General features: G+C 42.0%; 1 protein-coding gene across 11 annotated transcripts in view; it reads right to left on the reverse strand.

Moving 5' to 3' along the window:
- The window catches only part of MLLT10 (MLLT10 histone lysine methyltransferase DOT1L cofactor), a 255965-nt gene that overhangs the window by 40570 nt on the left and 189468 nt on the right, over positions 1–25927 (reverse strand). For all 11 annotated transcript variants that reach the window (XM_075062294.1, XM_032775641.2, XM_075062292.1 and 8 more), the window contains one exon: positions 12386–12564. In XM_075062294.1, coding sequence (XP_074918395.1) covers positions 12386–12564 — 179 coding nt within the window. The remainder of the gene's footprint in view (positions 1–12385; positions 12565–25927) is intronic.

Genomic DNA, 25927 nt, shown 5'->3' on the forward strand with positions numbered 1-25927 from the left:
TTTGGGCATTTACAGATGTAGAAATGAGCCAGTTTTCAAGCTCGCTCAGGGAGGTCGTCATTGATTGAGATGGCCACTATCTTTATGCTGTAGCTCTAAAATATCAAACAAACAGGTTTGTAAACATGGAAATGACCGAGGAAGAGTTTCCACATTTGTTCTGCAGGAATAGGATGCTAAGAGGACAGACTTACTTGGAAAGAAATCTACATGAGAGCTACAGTTCATTTGAGAATAGCAAATTACAAAGGGTTGGGGAGATAAGATTCCTATTTGTCTGACAAGCTTCTCTCAACGGAAGAAAAAAGTCCAAGAGAATCGTGGCTTCCAAAGGCACAGTTTCCATGTATGAAAAATTAGACTAATCATTCATGTAGTATGTGCCTATTTCAGACTCTGGATTTGGAGATGAATCATTAGGATGCTATTTTAGACCATGGTTACTGCGCCACAGAAATTCTCTATTATAGTGGATAATCCAAAGAGTGTCTAATCCTCATCTTCAGCCACCATTTGTGGTTGTGAGTGATGGCTTGGGTTCAAAATGGGGAACCCGTTTAAATTAACGTATAATTATAATAGAAAGTTTCTGGAAACCTCCGAAGACCTTACTTATCCACCAGACCCCCACCTCACTCAATGTGCAGAATGGACCTGCTCTGGGGATTATTCAGAGTAGTGGTATGAATGAGACTATCATCTCATTTCAACCCTGCCTCTGCAATAGAGTTCCTATGTAATGCCAGGCAAATCATTTAAACCAAGCTTTTCACAGGTGACCACTAAGTGCATGTTCCTCATTTTCTGGGTGCCCAACTTGAGGTACCTAGAATTCCAACTGAAGTCAATGAGATCAGTGCGCAGAACAAATAAAGTGCTATAAAATGCTATGTTCTCTGAAAAATCAGGCCATGGGCATTTCAAACTGGACACCCAAAATTAGTGGATACTTTTGACATTAGCATCTCTGTGCCTTATTTCCTCATCTGTAAAATGGGAATAATGCCACAATCATTCCTCTCACGGGTGCTGTGAAAATAAATTCATTAATTTATGTGAAGAACTCAGATGTTCAGATGAGCACCACAGAAACCCTCCAAGGAAATTAATTTTGTACTCAGAGCAGGAAATAAATGATGCAATAAATAACGCATGGGGCCACACATAATGATGAGATTAAATGAAATATTGCACAGCTGCTCATTCAGTAAGCACTGTTCATCCTGTACATTAAATGAGACAAGGGCCCTGTGGAAAAAAAAGTCGAGATTATGTAATTAAAGATTGTTTCATAATGCACACGCAGAAAGGGGCCAAATTAAGGTTGCCTGGGCAACCTTAATTTTGGCATTTTCTATTTTCTGAGTGCTTGGCTTTGCAACCTTAAAGCTCTTTCAGTGCATTTTCCTCTCTGTAATATTATACAAAATGACAACGAAGAACTCACTCTTCACCACTGTGTCAAAAATCTGTGTACAGCTTTGCTCATGGAATATCATTCATTCAATCACTCCGCCCCTTCATCTGCCTGGCAAGGGCAATACATTAATGGGAAACCTGAGCTGAATCATAGAATCATAGAATATCAAGGTTGGAAGGGACCTCAGGAGGTCATCTAGTCCAACCCCTTGCCCAAAGCAGGACCAATCCCCAACTAAATCATCCCAGCCAGGGCTTTGTCAAGCCTGACCTTAAAAAACTCTAAGGAAGGAGATTCCACCACCTCCCTAGGTAACCCATTCCTATGCTTCACCTCCCTCCCAGTGAAAAAAGTTTTTCCTGATATCGAACCTAAACCTCCCCCACTGCAACTTGAGACCATTACTCCTTGGTTCTGTCATCTGCTACCACTGAGTACAGCCTGGATCCATCCGCTTTGGAACCACCTTTCAGGTAGCTGAAAACAGCTCTCAAATCCCCCCTCATTCTTCTCTTCTGCAGACTAAACATTCCCAGTTCCCTCAGCCTCTCCTCATCACAATACTCATCATGATAGGTGTCTCAAGCATTTTGTAATTACTTCCAGATTTGGGATGGAAGGGGGATCTCAAACACAGACCTCCTTCCCAAATGAGAAAACACACAATGACTTTGGTACTGCTCCGGAGGAGGCAGACATGCTGGCACCTTCACAGATACTTTACAATACAACCTCAGAATAAGCAACACCAGAGTTACGAACTGGAACTGGAAGTATGCAATCAGACAGCAGCAGAGACCAAACAAAACAAAAAATGAATACAGTACAGTAGTGTGTTAAACATAAACTACTGAACAAATAAAGGGAAAGCAGCATTTTTCTTCTGCATAATAACATTTCAAAGATGTATTAAGTCAATGTTCAGCTGTAAACTTTTGGATGAACCACCATAATGTTTTGTTCAGAGTTACGAACATTCCTGTGGTCTTTGCAACTCTGAGGTCCTACTGTACTTCTGGATGGACACAAATACTCCACGTATGTCTTTGGCTCCAATTGCTTTATTACCAAGGTTTTTCAGGAAAATCAAATAGGGCCAAGCCTGTGATACTTATAGTTTCAAGTTGGACTTGACAGTGTTGATTCTGAAGGTCTTCGAATATTTTTATACAAGGACGCCTATGTGCTATGTCTTACAAATGTTTGTATTAAAAAGAGATGTAAAGCTGCTACTCAGAGTTCAGATATTTAAAGTGGAGGTCCAATCTGAAAGAGCAATCCTGCACTCTTATTTAACTAGATCTCCTCAGACCCACCTTCTTTGAGGATTGTATCTGCCAGTTAATCTCCTAATGCTGCCAAATACTCAAAGAAGGGTTACTCAAATAAAAATATACAACAACTCGTAATAACTATGTTTGTATACTTCCCTCTACTAAAAATTACAGAGCAGTGTTGCAGGTACAGAACGGCTACTATTTCCTCCTAAGAGTTGGCTACATTTCAGCAATGACTGATTAAGCCTATATAGAATTCTATATATATTTTTTTAAGGGTGAAAGGCATTCTATACATTATTGAATCACGGCTTTTGTTTTCCATAGTTAAGGTTGAGTTCAGTTTTGCATTTAAAACAGGTATTCAACCATTGTGTTATACAATACAGCATAGCTCCTCGAAATTACAATACTTACTCTGAGTAAAGAATTAATTTTCTGATAGTTTAGGAGTTAAAATTAATTTGAAAATGGTTGACTTAAGAAATTTAGCATCCCATGTCAAGACTTTTTTTTTGTCCCAAGTGACCTTGCTAGAGAAATAGGATAGACTCCTCAAACTTCCCACAGAGTTAACACTCACTGAAATCTGATGCGTGGCTATACTTTAAATATTTTTTTAAATTTCAGGATTAATAGTTTTTTTTCCTTTAATAATTTTTACCATTATCTTACATAACTGAAATATTCTTCTTCAGCAGGACTGATGAATAATGTTCTGCTACAGACAAATCTATGAAGAACTGCCCTCGTTCAAAATGGCTGACATCTCCTACTGTTCTCAATTGGAGTGAAGCCGCCAGTTTCCCTTAATCTAAGATACACACTTTCAAAATGTTCATGCCCTTCCATTATTCCCAATGCAAGTAAAGTCAAATTGCCCTCGGGGAAGATGGTGGCCCTTGACAGTAAAAGTGTTAAAAGCACCTGTGATCCCAGTCAAGACAAACCTTACAGGAGAGGTCAGTCCCCCTTACTAGGTTGCTATCTCTGAAGCTCAGTGATGAAAATCCCAGCTAATGTGTTCATCCATTGTTGCTAGAAACAGGAAAGTGGGGGCAGCCTCTCTTCCCCAACCATTTTTTTTAAAAATGAACTGCTGGGAGAGATGGAGCCGTTCTTTCTCTTTCCAGCTCTCTGTGCACTCTCACTAAGCCTGTGCCTGGGAATGAGAGAGAGAGGGGGAAGTGAAACCTTATGAGCGTCCCTTTCTAGATGCATGAGAGGCTGTGGACAAGGCGCAGGGAGGGGAAATGGGGAAGGAGGATCTTCCCTAAAGGGGCTGGAGTTGCAGCTAGTAGCTCTCTCTTTTCCACTTCTTTCGTTCTACCAGTTGCTCAGTTCAGGGCAGAACAGTAGGGAAGTGGGAGAAGAAAGGGAACTAGGAAAAAAGCAAACAGAGCAGCTTGGAAGGAAGGAGCAGGGCTCATACAAAAGCTTTAGGGGAAGGAAGAAGATTCACTGCTGCAACCATCCTGACCTGAGGAGTGGAGTGAAGACAGTCTGCTGTGTAATATTCTTAAAGAAGATTACTTTCAGCTGCAAGCCACATTTTGTGAGGGATCATGGGTAAGGCTGTGTGTCTATCACGGAGGTTGCCGAAGTCATGGATTCTGTGACTTTCCGTGACTTCTACAGCGGCCAATGCAGCTGATTCTGGGGCTGCCCAAGCAGCTCAGGCAGCCTCTGGGCCAGATGCACTGGCTGCTGCTGGCACAATCTCGGGACACACATTGGCACATGCTGCGGTTCCTCCCTCCCCCCTAGCCAATGGGAGGTGCAGAGTTGGCACTCATCGTGGGGGCAGTGCGCAGAGCCCCCCTGGCCTTCCTTGCCCTAGGAGCTGCAGGGACATGCTCGCTGCTGGAAGCTGCACGGAGCCAGGTAGGGAACCTGCTAGCCCTGCCAGCCCTCCCCTGCCTCACCAGCAGGGGTCCCAGGCTGTGAGCCACCGCCCGCCTCCCCCCCCAGCACCAGCAGGGGTCTCAGTCCCCTGGCCCAACAACTAGTTAGCGGTATATAGTACAAGTCATGGACAGGTCACGGGCCTTGCATTTTTGTTTACTGCCCGTGACCTGTCCATGACTTTTACAAAAAATACCAATGACTAAAACATAGCCTTAATCAGGAGCCTTGAACCTCGGCCTGCAGGTCCTCAGATAGTGCTCAGACCACAACCACAACCCAGCAGCTCACCTGATTGACTGGAGAAAAGGGCCAGTGAAGCTCTAGCTTGCAAAGGGCCCCCAATTACAAAGCTCCTGGCTGGGGGAGATGTCCAGCTCCACCAATTTTCTGGGAAGTTCTACTTAAACCAGAAAAAGGTACAGGAAGTTGTCCTAGTGACAAGGGGAATCCTTGGCTGGCTTTACTCTAGACCCTGCCTACTTGCTTGACTCCTGAGCCCTACCTTCCCACCTGTTCCTGGTTCCTGCCCTTCTTATCCCAGACCCTAGTCTGTTTCTGCTTCCCGCTTTCATGCATTGCTTCAGGTACCTGTTCCTATACCTGATGCTAACTCCGGCTTCAAATCCTCACTTGATTTCTAATTTTGTCTCTGGTTCTGACCTGTGCCTTGGCACCGGACTTTGTCTCCAGCTCTAACCATTGGCTTGGCACTTAACTCTGATCCCAGCTCCAGCTCCAGGCTCCTGACTCTAAACATTAGGCCTGACTACCCATGCCCTGCTCTCTATACATCTCCTGTAGCTACCTTACAGCTTTGCTTACTGGGAGATGCCTGCTGATGATGAAACTGTAGGTGCAATAAAATGTCTGCTGTATGCTGAAGACCTGGTCATGCTATCACCTACAAAAAATGGCCTCACAGAGAAATTTACTTCTAGAAACCTACTGCAATAAATGGACCCTACAGGTTAATTTGGAAAATAGTCCCTGAACTACCAAAATAGAACAAAATTTTATTAGAGAGACATGGAGCTTGAACACATACAAAAATTACACATTCCTACATCTCATAATAAATTCATCAAGGCACTTCATACTGATTAAACAAGCATTAAAAGAAAAGGGTCAGTGGATCTTCTACTTTATAAATAAACCAGTAGATACATACAATCTCCCTAGTAAAACTACTGCTAAAATTATTTGACGGTAGAATCATATACAGACTGGGATAGCACTCCAATAGAAAATCTACAACTGCAGTTCTACAAATCCACCCATATGCACAGGAACTCCAGTAACAATGACTACAGACCAAAACTAGGCTGATTTCCCCCATTTAATCAACATACAGAAAAGCATAGTTTACTTTTGATTCCATCTCAGCCAAACAGCAAACACTTCCTTTCACAACAAAGAACTAGAGCAATCGTTCTCAACCCCGTGGCCCATAGGCAACTTGCAGTCCAATCAGCACACAGCTGCGGCCCATGTGACAGTCTCAGGGCCATACAAGTAGTATATATATTGTGTGGATGTGGCCCTGCATAACACATACAGACTGAGCTGCATATGTGCTCCACAACGGAAAATAGGTTGAGAACCACTAAACTAAAGGATCAAAAAGTAAATCTAGATTCAACGGCAAAAAGCTACATTAATGCAGAGTTTAGTTTTGTTGGGGGTATGTCATCCCCTTGCAGATTGCTGAGTTGAGCAAAACTCAAACTTCTGAAAACCAGGAAGTGCAGAGTTAAGGTTGCTCCCTGCAGCTGCCTGGGTGCCATCCAGAGCTCCTGGCCTCTGCAGGTGGTCATGTGACCCCCGACCTCTCAGCTATGGTGGGAGGGGGAGGAGCCCAGCAGGCAGTGGGGGACCCCAGAGTTTCCAGCCACTGCAGGTGCTGAATCCTCCTTCATTCCCTTTTTGTCAGGGATATTTTTAGCATAAGTCAGGGACAAGTCACAGCTTCTGTGAATTTCTGGTTATTGCCCGTGACCTGTTCATGACTTTTACTAAAAAATATCTGCAACAAAATATTAGCCTTAGTCATGACGGAATCTAACATTAATGGTAATCTTGAGTCATTATACTGAAATTATGATCCATATATATATATATATATATATGCGCACTCCCTGGGTCTAACAATAACAACTTCCTGACCAATGGAACACAAACAATCCTGCTCAATACCAAAAAAATACTTAAGATGTTAGAGCATCAGTATACTAATCACTGAGAAGAATAAAAAAAGCAACATGCTGGACTTTTATAGATTTCCGTAAAAAACTATCAAACCACCTCTCTATAGTAAAATGTGAAAAACTAAAGACAGACTCTGCAAATACAGAATTAATTATCACAAACTAGAGGTGCAACAGATATAAAGCACAGTTTAAACTCAAAGGAGCAACTGTGTAGCCAGTATGACAAAGAAGAGATGGTGACAGAGATTATTTGTACTTCACTGTTCAAATACAAAGAAATGCAAGAAAGCTTATTTCCTTACATTAACAGGAATCAAAAAACTTCTCATCAAAAAGTGAGAAAGAAAAATTGTGCCTGACTTTGGGATAAAGGAAAGACAGCAGCATGGTACATCGTGCACAGTAACTTGCCACTGGATGAAGAATGGACAGCAGTGACAAACAGACTCACAGTAGATCAACCCTCAAAACACACTGCGTATACCTATCTTAAGTGGGTCATATCCATCTCTGACAGATACCCAAGGGGTCTGTCTTTTTCTTATATTTTGGTAAGAGTTGAATAGCTTGTCATGCCAATAAAGTCTCATTGAATGTAAATGTTTAGTACAAGGAGCAGAGGCCAAACTGAAGAAAGCAACTGGGAGGTGTGATATGGTATACCAACCCTACACTAGACCAGGAGGGGTTAATGAGGCCTGTGGGTGCAGTCAGCTTTGCCTTCCAACACCTGGAGTAATTGTCAATCCTGGAGAGAGGAGGTAAAAGAGGAAAAGCCAAACTTAATGGGGGTTGGCTGGGAGAGTGAGTAGCTCTGGAGCTAGTTCTGTGAAGGCAGACCTGACTGGTGTTAGAGACTGCCATGAAGCTGCCTGGGCTGGGAGGATGATCACCTGGAGCTAAAACCCTTGGGGCAGTTAGGCCTGGTGCAGAACCTTTTTGTTTCTTTTGTTCCTCAACTAGACTGGATCCCCTTTGTTTTGGACCCTGCAAGAGTCAGCTGGGGAAGAGATATGAGAAATGCCTACCTAAAGGCCACTAAAGGAAGCAGCACAGGAGACAACAGAGAGTCTAAATAACTCTGCTTCATTCAAGGTCCCTGGGCTGGAACCCAGAGTAGAGGGCAAGCCTGGTTCTCCTACCAGCTTGTGTAGGATGGGAGCATGAAGACCACAGAGCCAAGGACTGGCAGTCCTAAACATCTGAAGTTGGTCCAAACCTCTGGTGTAAGGTCTCCAGACCAGTGGCACATTGTACTTGGATTTTCCCGGAAGGGGCAAGACTAAAAGTGACCCGGCCAGAGGGCTGAGTTACAAGAAGCAGCAGATCACTGCAAGGCTGGAAGGACAGTCAGAACAAGATACAAAGGAGAGCCTGCTACATCATGCATAGCCACTGGAGGCATGGTGGCCAGTGAGTCATATTGTCTACAGAGGCAGCAGAAACAAAAATGAGGTGGGGGAAGGGGGAGAGAGTTGTTCCAAGTGATTAAATTTCAAATAAACAATGAAGGTAAGCTGGTAAGCTTTAGACACTTTCTGGTGAATTTTAAGTTATTTTCTCAACCTTTTTCTCTCACTCTTTTAAAAAAATAACTAAAGCATTCACCAGAATGCATGCACAACTACTGACAGGTGAATGAATGGTGAAGCAGCTGATCAATAATTTTTATCTTTAATATTTAGGGCCCTACAATTTCATGGCTGTGAAAAACATGTCACTGACCGTGAAATCAGCTCTCTCTCATGAAATCTGATCTCCTCTGCTGCTGGGAGCCTGGGGCTCCTAGCTGCTAGTCTAGCCACGCTAGAGAGGGACAGACATTGTGGAGATCAGACCCACATTGAGAGGCAGCACAGAAATGAGACTGATAGACTCTCGTTTGCACACTGCAGCACAGGAGATTGGCTCCGGGCTTTTTTTCCCCTCCCACTTCTGCTGCAGTTCCAGGTACTGAGCTTGGGGCTTTCGGGGCTTCCTCCCACAGTGGCTTCTGATGGGCAGGGGGCATTCGCTCCTAGCAGCAGCAGCCTGGGCTCTTTCCCTGTCCCGCTCTGCTGCAGCTCCAGGTGCTGAGCCCAGGGCTCCCTCCACTGGGGGCTTCCGCTCCTGGCAGCTACAGCTGGGGCAGCCCGGCCTTGGGGCTTCTGCCCCCTGCTACTCCAGCCAGGGCAGCTCAGAGCGTTCTTCCCCTCCACCCCTCCCACAACCGGGGTAGCCTGGGCTCTGGGCTTCTCCCCTCCGTTCCCATCCCGACTTCTGCCGTAGCTCCAGGCGATGAGCACTGGGCTTCCTCCCCCGGCAGCTCCTCCAGGGGCAGTGGGCTTGTGCTCCTTTCAGCTGCGGCTGGGGCAGCCCGGGTTTGGGGTGTCCACTCATGAGCTGCTCCAGCCTGGGATCTGGGCAGCCAGGGCTCGGAGCGTCTGCCCACAAGCCGCTCCAGCCGGGGCTAAGGGTAGTCTGGGCTCAAGGCATCATCTACCCCCCAGCCACTCCAGTTGGGGCAGCCTAGGCTTGGGGCGTCCACTTTCAAGTCGCTTCAGCCAGGACTCGGAGCAGCCCAGGTTTGGGGCTTGAGCCCCCTTACATTTCAGATGGGGCTCGGGGCTTTTGGCCCCCTGAGCCTCTCCAGCTGGGGCAGCCTGGGCTCAGGGCTTGTGCCTCTGAGCTGCTCCAGCTGCAGCTCGCGCCCCCCTCCTGCTCCATCTGGGGCTTCGAGCAGCCCAGGCTTGTGGCTTGTGCCCCCCCTGCCATTTCAGCTGAGGCTCGGGGCAGACTGGGGTCAGAGATTTTGCCCCCCTACCACTCCAGCTGGGGCAGCCCGGCCTTGAGGCATCTGCCCCCCTACCGCTCCAGCCAGGGCTTGGGGTAGCCCGGGCTCGCAGCTTCTGCCCCTCTCCCCTCCTGTCACTCCACCCTGTGGCTCCTGCAGGGGTGTGGAGTGACCCAATAGGGGCTTCTACCCTGCGGCTTTTTCCAGGGTTGGGGCATTCATTTTTCCTAGGGGGCCCACAAATTGCCTTGGGGCATCTACCTTAATCTGTCTCTGGCATGGACTACAAGCTAGGAGCCCTTGGCTGGGGTGCTCCCAGCAATATGGAGCAGATCCTACCCACACCTCCACCTCCGGGAACCTCGTCTAACTGCTGGGAGGGTGTTACCCTCAGAGTCCAGCTCTGAAGACAGGACAGAAGTGAAGGTGGCAATCCTGGGAACCCCCCTACAACAACTTTGCAACCTCCCCCAACCCCCTGATCTCATTTTAGGTCAGGCCCCCTACAGAACTGTGAAATATCAGATTTAAACATCTGAAATCATGAAATTGACCAATTTTAAAATCCTCAGGCCATGAAATTGACCAGAACAGACTGTGAATCTGGTAGGGCCCTATTAATATTCATTGTGTTGTCTCATGCCTTATTTACTAGACAACCTCTAAACCCTGCACTGATTAAACAATTTTTCTTAGAGCTGGTTGGAAACTTTTCATCTGACTGATTTTCCAACAAAAAATGCCCTTTTTGCAAAACTTAAATTTTCTGCAGGAAATTTCCCACTCTTCTGCCAAAAGTGAAATTGACACAAGTTTTCCAGGAGGGCTGCTGAGGCTGAGTGTCCTGACTCTCAGTCTCCTTCCCAGCTCCAGAGTTGGAAAAGCAGAAACCTTTCAGCCTCCATCCCAGCTCTGAATCTTTAGCCCTAAGGCTGGGGAAAGGTTGCCAGAGTTTGGGGAAGGCTGAGTGACTGGGCCTTCTAACTCTTTGGCGGCTGGGCTGGAAGACTCTTATCAATTTGGCAGAAAATAAAACTGACAAGAGCCTTCTGGACAGACAACTAGGAAGCTAAACATTTCCATCTTTGATGTTCTGTCCTGGTTTGGGAGGGGAGGGGGAAGAGAGAGCATGGGGTGTGTGAGTGAGTGTGAGATGGATTTCCTTTTTCCTACCAGTTCTCGCTTTTATTCCTTCCTGGTTTTCCATAAGGCAGTCATTGTCATAGTGTCTGAGTTCCTCACAAGCATTAATCAATCTATCTTCACAACACTTTTGTGAAGTAGGGTGGTATTATACTTGTTTTACAGATTGGGAACCGAGGTGCAATGGTTAAGAGCAAAATGTCCCCTTTGGGCATCTTAATTTCTGGGTACCCAACTAAGTCTGATTTTTTCACAGAGGTGGTACGGTCCCACTGCTCCAACAGATTTCAACTAGAATGGAGAGTGCCCAGTACTGCTGTAAAGTCCCGGATATCTGGAGTTAGAAACACAAACACTTCGGAGCATACAATTACTGGCTACTTCTGAAAATTTTGGTCTAAATGACTTGCCCAATATCACATAAGAACTCTGTGGCAAAACTAGACACAGAGCCTAGTTCTTCAAGTTCTGAGTGGTTTAGCAAATTTACAAGACCACTTTTTCTTTCTGAAGCCCCCTAGTTCATTCACTACACATTTTCCAACATCCCCAGTGTCTGAGTCAAGGATGCTACAGAAAAACAGCCTCATTTACTACCTAATGTTATCTAAGCTGTGTACTAAATAAAGCATGGGTTTATGTGGGGGGGAGAGGGGAGGGAGGGAAGGTAGTATGATTATGTAATTAAATACTACTAAGGAGTAAAAATAATTAATTTTGGAATTTCCTAACTTGTTAGCATTTCACTTTGCAAACTTTATGTTCTTCTAATTCAACTTTTTGTATTAAATTTCCATGTTGTGCGTGTGTGGTATTATGTTTTTGATTTTTTTTTAAAAAAAAGGAACTGAAAAACCAGACATTCAAGCATGATTATCAGTTTATCTGCCTGACAATGCCGAATAAAGGGATTTTGAGATTCTGTGTTTGGCTTTCAAGGGGAGTGTAGGTTAGTGCTTAAACAAGGAACCAAAAGCTCTCACCCTTGGGTTCCATTTAAAAACAGCAGCACAGTGCTCTGTATTTACACAGTGGTTATTCACCAGGGGGTCTCAAAGCACTGCAGGAAGATGGGAACACAAAAATAAAATTGTTTATTGTCTAATACTAACGGCCATAATACTTTTCATTAATATGTTTATCTTATCAATTGTCTGCATTGTGTAACTTCTGATTTATAGTCATTGATATGAACTACCTCCTTTTCCCCATTTGTACAATATATTGGGTTATTTTATTTTATTATTGCTACTTTCACTCCCTTCCCTTTTCAACCAGAGTTTTTAACTCAAACAGCCTTCTTTTCTGGTGGCAGAATTGTGGCATTTTGGGCAGCCAGTAAAATATTTTTAAACAACTCCTACTCATCATTCACATTACGTATTTCCTCCCAATCACTTTTGCTCATAATAGTTTTCAGCTCTGGGAAACTGACCTCCTAGAGGGCCAAATGTTATAGGCAGGGTTGGCAGCAATGCCTGTTATTAAGGTTGTCAGATGCTTCCCATTGTACGATCCTGTTTCCAGTTGCTTTTAAATTCTCCAACTAGAACAATTTGGACTGAAATTTTCCAAGCTGAGAAATCTTTAATTCTTTTAAACTGAAAAACAATTTGTAATAATATTTTTACTCATCCAAATGTCTGTGATGATTTACCTGAGTTGTAGCAACAACTGTGGTTACAGAAGGTGTAGCTGAAGGTGACAAAGCCCCCACTTGCTGCAAGTGACCAGAAGCCTGCTGAGGTAAATGAGAACTGGAAACCGGAGTGCTAGATCCTGAGCCAGATACTGCATTAGGAAATGATACTGCTACATCATTGCTGCTATAAATACCTGAAAAAAACAAAACAAAAACAAAAGTTTTATATAATATTTCTCTCCTGTATTCATTATTAGACATATATTTACTACAGAAAATTAATCTAGCAAGGTAACTAAAAAAAGATGAAGTCAAGATTATTTAATGCACATTACAGAAAATTACTGTATTAGGATTTCAAACACAGTGATAGAAATAGTCTAAACTCCAGAATATTTAAAATGTCTAAGAAACACTTGTTCTGATTTAATAATAATTTTTTCTAAAATGTGTGAGACAGATCAATATAGCTTTTGTACACCATATAGAATGCATCTAAATATTAGCACTACCACAATTTGCTGCTAAAATGCTTGCTTTCAAGTGAGCCTGTAATCAGTTTACTACTCCAGTGAGCTATAGTCCAAGTTGAAATGGATAAAGAATTGTGCACTGTATTGTGCAACTGAAAACAAATAATTTAAATGAAAAATGCTTTTCTAAAAATAAAAAATAACCATTATTGAACTACATATATCATTGTAAAAAACACAAATGTTGTAAGAGCATTTTTGAAGTTTAAGAAGGGTTCTTGTGTATTTTTTAAATAAAACTGACAGACAAGTCTGAGCACAGAGTACTCAATTTGATGGGAGAAGTGGTGGTATTTTATTTACTCAAAAACCCAAATGCCACAGAGACTTCAAGAAAAGACACCAAATGCTGCAAGACTTGTGATTAAATCATGAGAATTGGCATCTCTGTGAATATTAATGTTCCCATAAGAAGTGTTTGGCAATTGGGAGGAGAGAGATTGGGTCTGGAATTTTCTGCTACAGCCAGGTAGTTCGAAAACATTCCTATCATTGCCAGAAAGACAAGAAACAGCTTAAATTTTTCAGCCTTTCCACAGTAAACTTTTTAGCAACTGTAAAAAACCTGGCAAAATTAGCAGTAAGTTGCTGAAACTCCTAGTTTAGTTTGATTTTAAGGTGGAGAATAAATTTTGCAAGATAAAATGTACTATCAGATAAGTTTTTCACTCCATGGGCATTAAACTTATAGTTATTTTGTCAGAAAGACCAGCAATAGTTTAATTTGCCAATTCATCCAGAATAGGCTTTGTAATAAAATATACTACAGTTTAAAATATACAGTATCTGCTGTTTCTGCAAAATCAATTTGGTTTTAGGAGGGAGATGGCCTCTCTCTCTTTGCTACACCCTTAAAAGAACCAGATTCTAATACCGTTAATCATATTCAGTAGCACTTTACTCCAGGAGTAGTCCCATTGACTTTACTGGGACTAGTTTTGCAGTAAGGTGCTACTGAATTTGAATAAAGGGATTATAATCTGGCCCTTAATTTGCAAATCAATCCTTGGTTTTCACACTACTTTAAATATACTTGTTTAAAAACCATATTGTGATGGGGCAAGGCCAGATGGCTACAGTAAAGTACTGAGAAACAGGTAAGTTAGCCCCAAGCTAAACAAATCCCTAGTACCCTGGTAACCAAATGGCAGTTGCTCCAGGTTAATCAAGGCACCAGGAGCCAATTAACATCTTTCTAGAAGGCAGTAGAGATAGCTACTTTAATTTAGAACACCTGCAGCCAATCAAGGCAGGCTAATCAGGGCACCTGGGTTTAAAAAGGAGCTCACTCCAGTCAGGCAGATAGGAGCCAGAGGAGAAGGAGCATGTGTGAGGAGCTAGGAGCAAGAAGGCAAGGAGTTGAGAGTGAGAGAGTGTACTGCTGGAGGATTGAGGAGGACAAGCATTATCAGACACCAGGAGGAAGGTCCTGTGGTGAGGATAAAGAAGGTGTTTGGAGGAGGCCATGGGGAAGTAGCCTAGGGAGTTGTAGTTGTCATGCAGCTGTTACAGGAGGCACTATAGACAGCTGTGATCCACAGGGCCCTGGGCTGGAACCTGGAGTAGAGGGCGGGCCCAGGTTCCCCCCAAACTTCCCAACTCCTGTTCAGAAACAGGAGGAGCTGACCCAGACTGTGGGTTCCACAAGATGGGAAGATCACTGAGGTGAACAAATCCGCCAATAAGCGCAGGACCCACCAAGGTAGAGGTACATAGTTTTGAATGATTTGGGAATGGGGGGGAGAGGGAAACGCCTTGAAAAATGTTTAACACATTAAACCACCCTATTGTTTTTTTAGGGTTGACTCAGCAGAGTGTAATACTTGAGGCTCTGGGCAAAATCATCATAAAACGTGGTTTAGAAGAGTATGCTAAGGTATATGAAAAACAGACATAAGAGACACATTTTCCGGAATTCGCAGATAGCTAAACATCCATGGATTATGTGACAGAAATATTAAATGTTCTGTATAACTTCCAGAAAACATGAGTAGCTTTCTGATAAAGGCAGTCCTCTTATAAGTGGGTTATAAGAGCTTTTATGTTGATTCTCACATGTATATAACTTCTCTATACTAACATAAAATGCATGGAAGCAGAAGATGTGAAAATTTGCCCACAAGAAGTTAATACTTGTTACTCTTTAAAATAGAACATGAGGAGACAAATGTTTGACACCTTGTTTAATATCACTTACATAGTCACTAAACATGGTTTCAGATTTTGAAATAAATCCAAAAATGTGTTCAAAATTTAGAACAAGACTAAAAATGATCTAATTCATGGATCAACTATATCATTGGAGTACATGTCTTAATAGAGACAACTGAAAAAATGTCTGAGGAATGCATACAGAATGCAAGATTTACTGCTGTGCACATTGCATGGATCTACTGACAAGTCTGTAGCAGAGGAAGAGTATACAGCAGATTTGTGCATGACAATAAATTTTGTACTCCCTTTGCTGACATACAGAAGTAGACTTTGAATCTGGGACAGTTAATAGTAACATACACATAGTAAAAAGAGCTTTAAAAGTGATTGTGTTCACATTAGAACTGACTAGCCTAAATTTAGAAAGTGTAGCAGTGAATAAAGGCTGTTCAAGTGGTGTATAGGCCAAGTTTAGACAACATACACCCTCTTTGTATGTTGCTGTTGTGCACTTCAGTAAAGTTGAGCTTGTAATTTAGGATCTCAACAAAAAATTAATTCTATCTTTAGAAGCATGAATGTATTTTGAAAGACATTTTAATGTTTTCTATTTCAGTCCCAAAAGAGGAAAAACATCAAACTCTTGCTGATAACTGAGGCAACAGTAAGCTATTTGGGAGGTATCTATAATATATGCTGGATTGCTAGTCAGTATGGAACACCTGGAAGAAACTTTTCAGGGTTTGAGGTAGTCCAAGTTGGGAGTATTCTTGAGGAAATTAAGTCAGGCAAGTCTGTGGACAGAAATCGTAGACTGATGGATGTAATGATATTGTACCTGATGTCTCTCTTTCTATCTTGAGAAATATCTCGTTTGAGGTTTTGCAAGACGTCTCTGGTGGAACTCACAGCAATGAAAGACAACCCTGCCTCTTAAGGATGGCAAATTTGAATGGGGGAAATAATTTTGGCTTTCTGAGAACAATCGGCAACTACCACATACATGATTTCAATTCTTTGATTTCACAGACACCTATTGTTTAAAAAACACGTGGTCTACCACAATGTACATACAGTGAAGGGGAAAATGAGTGTGCCTTTTAACAATGGTTTCCTCCAAAATTACAATTAAGGACCATCAAATACACAAAGTGATCTGTTTCATATATGATTAACAAAACTTTTCACCACAGGCCACCACAAGCCTGTCAGGATATGTTCTTTTGTCCTTTAGCATTACAGGAACAGAAGATGGGTTTTCCCATAATGAACTTAAAGAACAGAAGCTACTTGTGGACAGTCAGAGTAGGCACTCAACAGCAACAGTATGCAACTCTAGTGGAAGACTGTCCTTGTGTTATTTTGATTTCAAACTAGTGGAATACTACATATGATATTTAAATACGAGAATTTTAACTGACTTCAAAATATTACAGGCTCAGTTCTGACTCAGTCTCAGATAGGTGGTGGTAGTGACATTTATCTTCTATTGCAGCATGGACAAAATGTGTATGATCATGGAATCAAGAGAACCAAAATGAAACCCTGGTAACAACAGTTAAAGCATAAGACAGAATGCAGTAATTTGCCTATAAGACAATCACACCAAGAACAGTATTTCATTTTAAATTTACTCGAGAAAATAAGACTGCAGCCTGAAAATTGGGACCACCTTATTTTCTTGTCTGAAAACCAATTTGAATACACTGTAACAGATCCTCTCTCTAACACCATAGGTCAGTTCTAGTTTTCTCACTTCATGGACAATATATCCATCCTGAACAACTCCTTGGGACCTTCTGGCCAGTCAGGATCAACAAAGACTTGAGATATTAATTCTGCAGTTTTTACACAATAGGCCTTATAGAAAAGCAAAAACCGCAAGTAGTACCAGGAGACAGACTAGTTGTACTTACTAGTCACTGTATGTATACACTGACAGCCATTTACTGCTCAGCACGAGCCAGCAGCCTCTGTTTCTTCTCTTAGTTTAGCTATCTATGAACAAGTAATCAATTTTTTTTGCCTCTGCCTGTGAACAAGGGGGTCAGAATTTCAATTCCAGATGCATTTTTGGGAAAAGTTACAGTTTTTCATTTAACCTATTTCTATATTATATGAATTTTGCCTGCCTAGATGTGATATATAACCAAATTATAATATATTCAAAAATATATGCATTTAATTAAAACACTTACACTAGTAATACTGCAAGATGAGCAAGAAAGGGATTACTTACTTGTGACCTTATAACAAGCCATAACTAGTCTTGTTTTCAACAGTTTGGGGCCCTTTTCACAGGCAAACCACCTCATTCTCCATCTGAGACCAACTAACAACATTCTCCTTCAATTCCTTGATGAACTGGAAGCAAAGAGCTCTCCGCATTTTAAATGTAATAAATATGTCCAAACAATATGCATATGATAAAACAGAAGAAAAATTTAGACACAGAAAATGTCCTCTCTCCATAAGCCTGAAGGGAGGTAGGTTAGAAATTAGAAATCTAGTCAAATAGTATCTTCAGAAAATTAGAATTATAGGTAATTAGCTATCTCTTCTCTAAAAAGACTATGTTTGTTAGTCATACTAAAAAACTTGAAATGAGTTTCCACAAAGCCAAGATTCTCCAATCTTATAGCAACAAAAATTGTACAAGACAGTTTCACATAAGCCAAAAAGAGACCATGGAGACTTACAAATCTCCATGCACAACAAGAGAGATGAGAGTTGAGAGAACATTGAAGAGGTGTCAATAGATAAAGGCAAGTCCATATGGTCTCAATATGCGAAAAACCTATTGACTTCAAGACAGATGTATAGCTGGACATTCTTTAATAGATTAGTATAAATTCAAATGCTGTACCAGATGCTTGCTAAGCAGTTCAGAGAACATGAGTATACCAAACATTATTGACAGTCCATGGAAAAGGGTCAGCTTAATAAAGAATCTACAAGAACATCTTCCACAAGAAAAAACTGGTATGAGAGGGGAAGATACTCCAGTTGGATGATAATCTCCATAAAATTATAGATCAAATCTCACATAATTTGACAAATAAAAATAACATAACAACAATTCTCACTTATCCTGACGGAATTGGGTTAAGACGGGAAGATCTATAGTTTCTCCCAACTATCCAGAAAAACCCTTTGGTAGATGAGCATCAACAGAATCTGATTCTATTCATAATGATTCTTAAACAAATAGCTGTCAGTGTATACATACAGTGACTAGTAAGTACAACTAGTCTGTCTTCTGGTACTACTTGCAGTTTTTGCTTTTCTATGAGGCCCATTGTATAAGAATTGCAGAATTAATATCTCAAGTCTTTGTTGATCCTGACTGGCCAGAAGGTCCCAAGGAGTTGTTCAGGATGGATATATTGCCCATGAAGCGAGAAAACTAGAACTGACCTACGGTGTTAGAGAGAGGATCTGTTACAGTGTATTCAACCAATTCTATCTGCTACATCCAAGAAAGTTATTTTGGACTTGATCCTACGTCCACCGAAGTTCATGATAAAGCTCCCATTGTCTTCCATGGTACAGGATCAGATCCTTAGTGAGTCATTGCAGGCAGACATATACTAGTATAGTAACTGAAAACAACCCTTCCAAACAATGAGTTGTTTAATAAATTTCGGCCAATAAATAGGAGCCTAAAAATTAGGCTTCTAAATCCAAATTAAGATATCAAAGTGTGAATTTTCAGACACCCCTAAGGAGCACAACTTCCACTCAAACTCTGCATCTTTGATGTCTGCACAGGTGTTTATGAACCATTTCCAGAAGGAATTGGAGCCCATTTAGTACATTCCATGATGGCATCACAGACAGAAAGGGTAGTAGCTACCACATAGGAAGTCTGTAAAGCTAACAATATGGTCTTCCACCAACGCTTTTATAAAGAACTACAAGTTTGACCATTATTCTGCAGAAACACCATTAGTTAAGAAGTTGTACAAAGCAGAGATCCCTAAAAATATCATAAATATACTATTTAAGGAGAGAACTCTGGTACTTCTGTCTTTCTTAACTCTCCCTCCCTCCCTAAGTTCCCTCCTAGCTACGCAACTGGGCGGCTGCCCAGCAGTCTATCAAGTGCCATGAGCACTTCAGGTGTCCCTCCCCTCCACTGCCTTGCTGCTCCTGCCCTCTGCCTTAGAGCTGTTCCCAGGAGCCTCTTGCTTGCTGTGCAAAGCATCCATTGGTCCACGCACGCGTCCTTGGCTTGCCTCATGGTTTTGTCTGAGATGATAAAGCGTGGGGTGGACCGTCTGCATCTCCAATTTCTTCTCCACCGCAAATCCAAGAGATCCATAATAGAGGGAAAGAAAGGCAGGAAATGGAATACAGATAGGGACCACACATCTTGAAGAACCTCCACTGACAGGTAAGTATCCTCCTCCTCCTCTTCTTTGAGTGATGGTCCCCAATTGTATTCCACTGACCGTGATTAACAAGGAGTACCTAAGTCGAAGGAGGGTGTGAGGATGGAACAGTTGAGCGGAGGACAGCTGCACTGAATGAGGCATCCATCGCAGAGTCCTGCATCAAGGTGTAACACGTGGCAAAGATATGTACCGAACTCTACATGGTCACTCTACATATGTCCCAAAACAGCACATCATGGAGGGTGGCCCTGGTTGAATCCTGGGCTCTCGTGGAATGGGTCCTCACCCCAGCAGGTGGAGGGAGTCCTGAAACTGATAGCATAGTGTAATGCACCCCAAAATCCACTGGGAGATTCTGTGTGGAGACTGCCTACCCCTTAACTCTCTTGGTTATTGCGATAAACGATCTAGGAGATTTCCTGATTGGTCCTGTCCTCTGCAGGTAGAAGGCCAATGCCCATTGCATGTCGAAGGAGTGAAATTGTCATTCCTCTTCTGAGGCTTTGGAAAGAAAGCAGGTAAATGGATGGGTGCACTGAGACGAAACTGGAACATGGCCTTCAGCAGAAACTTGGGATGTAGGCACTGGGAGATTTTATCCTTATGGAAAGTGATAAAAGGATGGTCTGCCATCATGGCCCCAAGTTCACCTACCCTTCATGCCGAAGTAGTAGTGACAAGGAAGGTAACTTTCATGGAAAGGAGGGACACAGAACAGAAAGCTAGTGGCTCAAGTGGCTGTTTCATTAGTGCTGACAGAACTAGGTTAAGATCCCACTGGTGGGTGACACGTTGTACAGGTAAGAACCTTCCAAAACCTAGCAGTCAATGGGTTTGTAAATATGAAGTGCCTTCCATGGGGGGCAGAAAGTGCTAATTGTCACTACATGCACCTTGAGAGAGTTGAGGGCGAGACCCAATGCCCTCAAGGACAGGAGGTAGTCCAAAAGAAGGGGAATCGCCACCTCTTCTGGGGAGAGCCCTTTCTGTTGGGCCCAGAAGACAAAGCAGTTCCACTCGGCTCAGTAGGAAAGCCAGCTTCTTCCTGTTGCCTGAGAAGATGTCTTGCACTTCTGATGAACATGCCCATTCTAGAGAAGATCCCCATCCAAATACCAGGCTCTAAGGCAAAGCGTCTTTGGATCGGGATGTCTGATCTTGCCACTGTACAGTAACTCCTTGCTTAACATAGTAATTATGTTCCTGAAAAATGCTACTTTAAGCAAAACGATGTTAAGCGAACCCAATTTCTCCATAAGAATTAATGTAAATGGAGGGGGGGAGGAGTAGGTTCCAGGGAATTTTTTTCCACCAGACAAAAGACATTATAAACATATACAGTATAAGTTTTCAATAACTTTAAACTATGTAATATTGTACTCACCAATGATGATTGTGAAACCTAGTTGAGGCAGGAGCGTAGCGGGGTTGGGGCGCAGGGGCTTGCCCGCTCTCTGACTGGAATGCTGGGTGGGTGGAGCAGGCAAGCCAAACAACTTTAGAACAGAACATTGCACGATTTAAAATGAGTATGTTCTCTAATAAATCAACAACTTAATCACAAAACAATTTTAATCAGGACGACTTTAAGTGAGGAATTACTGTACTGCATTAGTAGCTTGGGGAAAGCAAGGATGGGAAATGGAGGTGACCTGACATGTGGAGAAGGTTGGGAAACCTGAACTGTCTGGGCTATACTGGGGTGATAAGGATGACCACTGCGGGCACGAGGTGGGGTGAAGAGTGCCACAGATCTGGCATGTCTGGTGCCTGAGATGTCTCCCTGGAAGTACAGGGCCTCAGTGAAAACACTTCCTGGGGTTCTGGAACTTTTCCTGATCTACACAAAGTCAAGGGCACTTTCACATTCTCCGGAACCAGAACTGGAGCAATGATCTTCCGTGGAGTGGATGGCACTCTAGCTGCGAGGGATGCCAATACTGATTGTGCGCGCAGGTCCACACTCAGTACTGGTGGAGCCGCTGATTTATGTGGCTTCTTTTCATGTTTGTGGGTGTTACGGCACACACTGTTCCCATGACTGGAAGGAGTCTCTCCATTCTTAGGCTTAGAGGAAGACTTACTGTCATGCTTATGTGCATGCTTCCTTACCTCCCGACTATGCCCCAACATGGGGTCCATAGTGGTGGTCCGCTGGTGCAGGCCTGGGACTCATAGTTGGATAGTTGGAGGCACACTCCTGGCAGCCTCAGGTCAATGTACAGGGTCTGAATGAGGTCTCATGGCAACTTCTATGAGGTGTTTTCAGAGGCAAAGAGCCTGGCCTTCTCAGGTATGGCTTGGGAAAGACTGGCAGATACTATTCCTGAATGCATGTGGGCTTCTCCCAAGCAGTAGAGGCAGTGTTGATGTGCATTGCTGACTGAAGGAATGCAGGCAGGAGGTGCAGATTTTAAAGCCTAGGGTTTTTGGCACAGTCCAGTATCCATATGTCAGTACAGAGGGCAGAGGTGTTCACAGGGAACAAAAACTCTCTAAAAAGGAACCCTGATCCTACTCCTAAACTATCAAACACCTAAAAACTACTGTAAAAACAATAACAATGATTTATGTATAACTGTATATTTTTAAAGTGCATCAGACGCAAGAGGACACTAATAGTTCCGACCCAGACCCTATGATGGTGAGAAGGAACCAGAGATCCAGTTGGTCTGCCCTATCCTTTCTTACCTTGGACAAAACCAGACAGTAAGCCAAGGGCACGCATGGGAGGACCGACCGACACTGTTACTTGAAAAATCTTCAGCTCTAGATGCATAGTGCGCATCCATAAACCCTTGGTAGAATACAATAGGGACCGATCACTCAAAGAAAAATCTCATCTTTTCTTGTTGAGATCTCCTTGCTGATGTCCAGCCATCAATTTGAACTCAATGTGGCCAAAACTCAACTGTTGATGTTCTCCCCTGCCCACTAACCCTTCCCATTTTTCCTCTCACAGAACCTGTTATTCAGGCCCATAATCTAGACAAGCTCTTTGAGTCCCAAATATCGAGGTTACGTCTAAATATTGCCCTTTACATAACATCTCCAAGATCCAACCTTTCCTCCCGCTTCACATTATCAAAAACCTCTTTTCTCGGCCATCAATTTAATATTTCAACTCTTTAAAAGACTCTGAAGCATACACATATCCAGACTCCAAAAAGCGAGGATCTGTGAGGTAACTCCAAATTGGAAAATCTTAGCAAGATCCTAAAAGAGAATGACACTAAATTAGGTTAAGATGTGAAGGAACATACCAATCCACAGGCTGTCTGAAACTAAAGCATGAATATTTAAGTAACATTAAGCTGCAATAAGTTTCAAATGTATTAACATTGTCAAAGTGTCATGATTGCTTGCTTAACAAGGAAGCAAACAATATAAGCAACCATTTGTCTTCCGTGCCCTTTCTGTATCTGTTCTAGAGTTAGGAATATGTAGCCAGAGCTACAATCAAGAGTACAAAATGGAATCAAATAACAACAAATGGTGTTCATCAGGTTACACTCTGCATTCCATGTTATGATGCTCTATTCCTTCAATGTACGAGCGAAAAGGCTCTGCTTATAAACTGCAGAAACTCATCAAGTCCAAAAATTCAGCACACTTTGTCAGCTACACTTGCGTTTAATTTTCATTCAGAAAAATGTTAAAACTTTCTTTCCTTCATCTCAAAGCTGGATTAGGGTTAAGTATTCTATACCTGGCAGAGTGATAGGGAAACCCTATATCAAAAAGAAAAAAGCCATACCTATTTTACTAAGCAAGTCAACCTGAAAATTCATACACTTCTCACTGTGTAGAGACTATGAAATATATACTTAAATGTTATGCTGAAATTAACATATTAAAGCTTATTATTGGAGATGGCTATCCTAAAAATTGTCATTTGTGGCAATACAAAGACACTGTGAAACCAGTATAAATCCTGCTTTAGAAAATCTGAAAAACTGTATACGTAAACAAACATTTAAATCCTTCCTATTTATTGATCTTCAGGATGACACAGTTTGCTACACTTGAAGCTGCAGTTTCAGCTCTTCTTGTATAAATACATATGATAAGAAAATTCATTCTATTTGGCTAACACCACTGGAGAAGTCTTTCCAAATTTTATTAACAGAGACCTATAGTTGCAATATGGTCACCTGAAACTACTTAATGAGCCAAGAAGTTGGCCGACAAACCTGATCACCTTCAAAACTAATCTCCCAGGGAGACTGGTCTTAAAAATCAATAAACAAACACTCCTAAGTCTTTCTAGTAACTTGTAAAGACAGTCTATATCCTACAAACAAACAAAGAGAGCAGTTTTGTCCTGCTGGAGATTGAAATAAACTCACAAAAAATATGAGAAACCAACTCTTATTTAATAAAAGGTATTGCATAAGATATTCCATTTTCCACTATGAATGAATGGTAGAACTAGAAGTAGAGAACGAACATAATGAACACTGCAGGGAGACAGCAATTAGTACCTTAATAGATGAAAGGCAAGTAGATAGGACTGTTACAAATGAATGCAACAGGTGCAGCACTGGACCCTAATAAGGAATAACCAATAATGGATACAGCAAGGGGGATGTCTCCACATATTAGAATAGTAGTACAAATAGTGGGGAAGGTAAGTAGCCATCACCATTACATCACTATGAGTGGAGTGTAGAAGAACTAGAAACATGATTCACAAAAATAATATAAAAGTCTCAGAACTGGAATAAGGCTATTATCATTTACTTACACACACACACACAAAACCTGAGGAACTATTGACCTACCAGCCTCCTGCAGGCAATCTACAAAGTTTTCACTAAGATACTGAACAATTGACGCACTGCAGCCCTACATTTCATTCAATCAATAGAATATGCAGAACTTCAATCAGGATTTTCTATAAAAAAGACTACCTTTTGTGATAAATGAACCTCTGGAGAAGATTCTACTATAACTTACCATCATGTATGTATTCATCAACTATGAGAAGGCTTTTGAGTTAGGATAAAAAGGTCTTCATGTTGAGATCATGTTTAACAGACACACAAAAGAATACATCTACGGACCGGAGTTTCACTGAACAATAAGAATATATTTGAATACATCTATCTTGTGCTGCTACTCTGATCACTTACAGTAGCCTAAATTGAAAAACAGGTTTATTTTTTTACATTTCTTTTGTCAGCCTTTGCTAACCACTAAATGGTTCTAGCATAGTAAGTATCTTCTACCAGAATGCCAATCACTTTTTATTTGTAAGACTGGGTTTAATACACAATTGGGTGAAATATTTTTTAATTACAGTTTGTTTTTCCATCAAAATATACCTGATTGTGATTTCACAAACCTGTAGCAAATGTTATTAAAGTTGTTCCTTTGACAAAAGTTAATTCAAAACTTCAACTGGGATTAGCTTGACCAACATAGTCAAATCTGTCCCATGACATCAGTGCTGGTTCCCTGATTGGCTGAGACTACTAACTCATGTAATCAAGAGAGTTAAGAGAAGCTTACTTTATCAACTATAGAGAGATGGGGTAAGGAGGAATTTGTGATGGTAGGGGGAAAGGAAAAGCCAATTACTGGTAACGCAGCAGTGGAGGTACTTACATTAATTTTCTCTGTCATCAGGAACAGGGTGGCCACCTGAAGAATACTGACCTCTTGCTACACTTTGGCAGAATGTACCTGTTTCTTCTGCTGAGCAGCTAGAGATCCTAATAATCCAGAATGTGCTAATAGTATTTCAATGCTGAGTCATGCGGATTGATAGTAGTGACTGAGAGACAGGAGACCATTTTCACATAGGCCACTACCTGTTATACTCAGCATAATGATCTGGTTGCTGCAAAACACATTTTTTTCAGGGCATCGTGTCCCCTATTTTAGACTATAATGCATCATCCCCTTAGCTTAGATTTCTGTTTTGGCTAGATCAGGGGTCAGCAACCTTTCAGAAGTGCTGTGCCGAGTCTTCATTTATTCACCCTAATTTAAGGTTTCGTGTGCCAGTAAAACATTTTAACCTTTTTAGAAGGTCTCTTTCTCTGAGTCTATAATATATAACTAAACTATTGTTGTACGTGAAGTAAATAAGGTTTTTAATATGTTAAAGAAACTTAATTTAAAATTAAATTAAAATGCAGAGCCCCTCGTACTGGTGGCCAGGACCCAAGCAGTGTAGTGCCACTGAAAATCAGCTCGTATGCCGCCTTTGGCACACGTGCCATAGGTTGCCTACCCCTGGGCTAGATCATGGACTGAGTGATCTTGGAGGCTCAGGATCTGGTAAAGATCCCTGCACTACTTCTGGAGGTAAATTCCCTAGCTGTCTTAATCTCCATCTGATGTTTTTCTGTCCATATGTTGTAAATGTGGCTGTTTATATGTTGCATTATCCTTCCTGTGTTCACTCCACAATATACAACTGCCAAAGACAGCTGTCACAGTTCATTTTTCTCAATGGGTGCTGT

This window comes from Chelonoidis abingdonii, chromosome 2 (assembly GCF_003597395.2).
Source record: "Chelonoidis abingdonii isolate Lonesome George chromosome 2, CheloAbing_2.0, whole genome shotgun sequence".
Taxonomy (NCBI): Eukaryota; Metazoa; Chordata; order Testudines; family Testudinidae; genus Chelonoidis; species Chelonoidis abingdonii.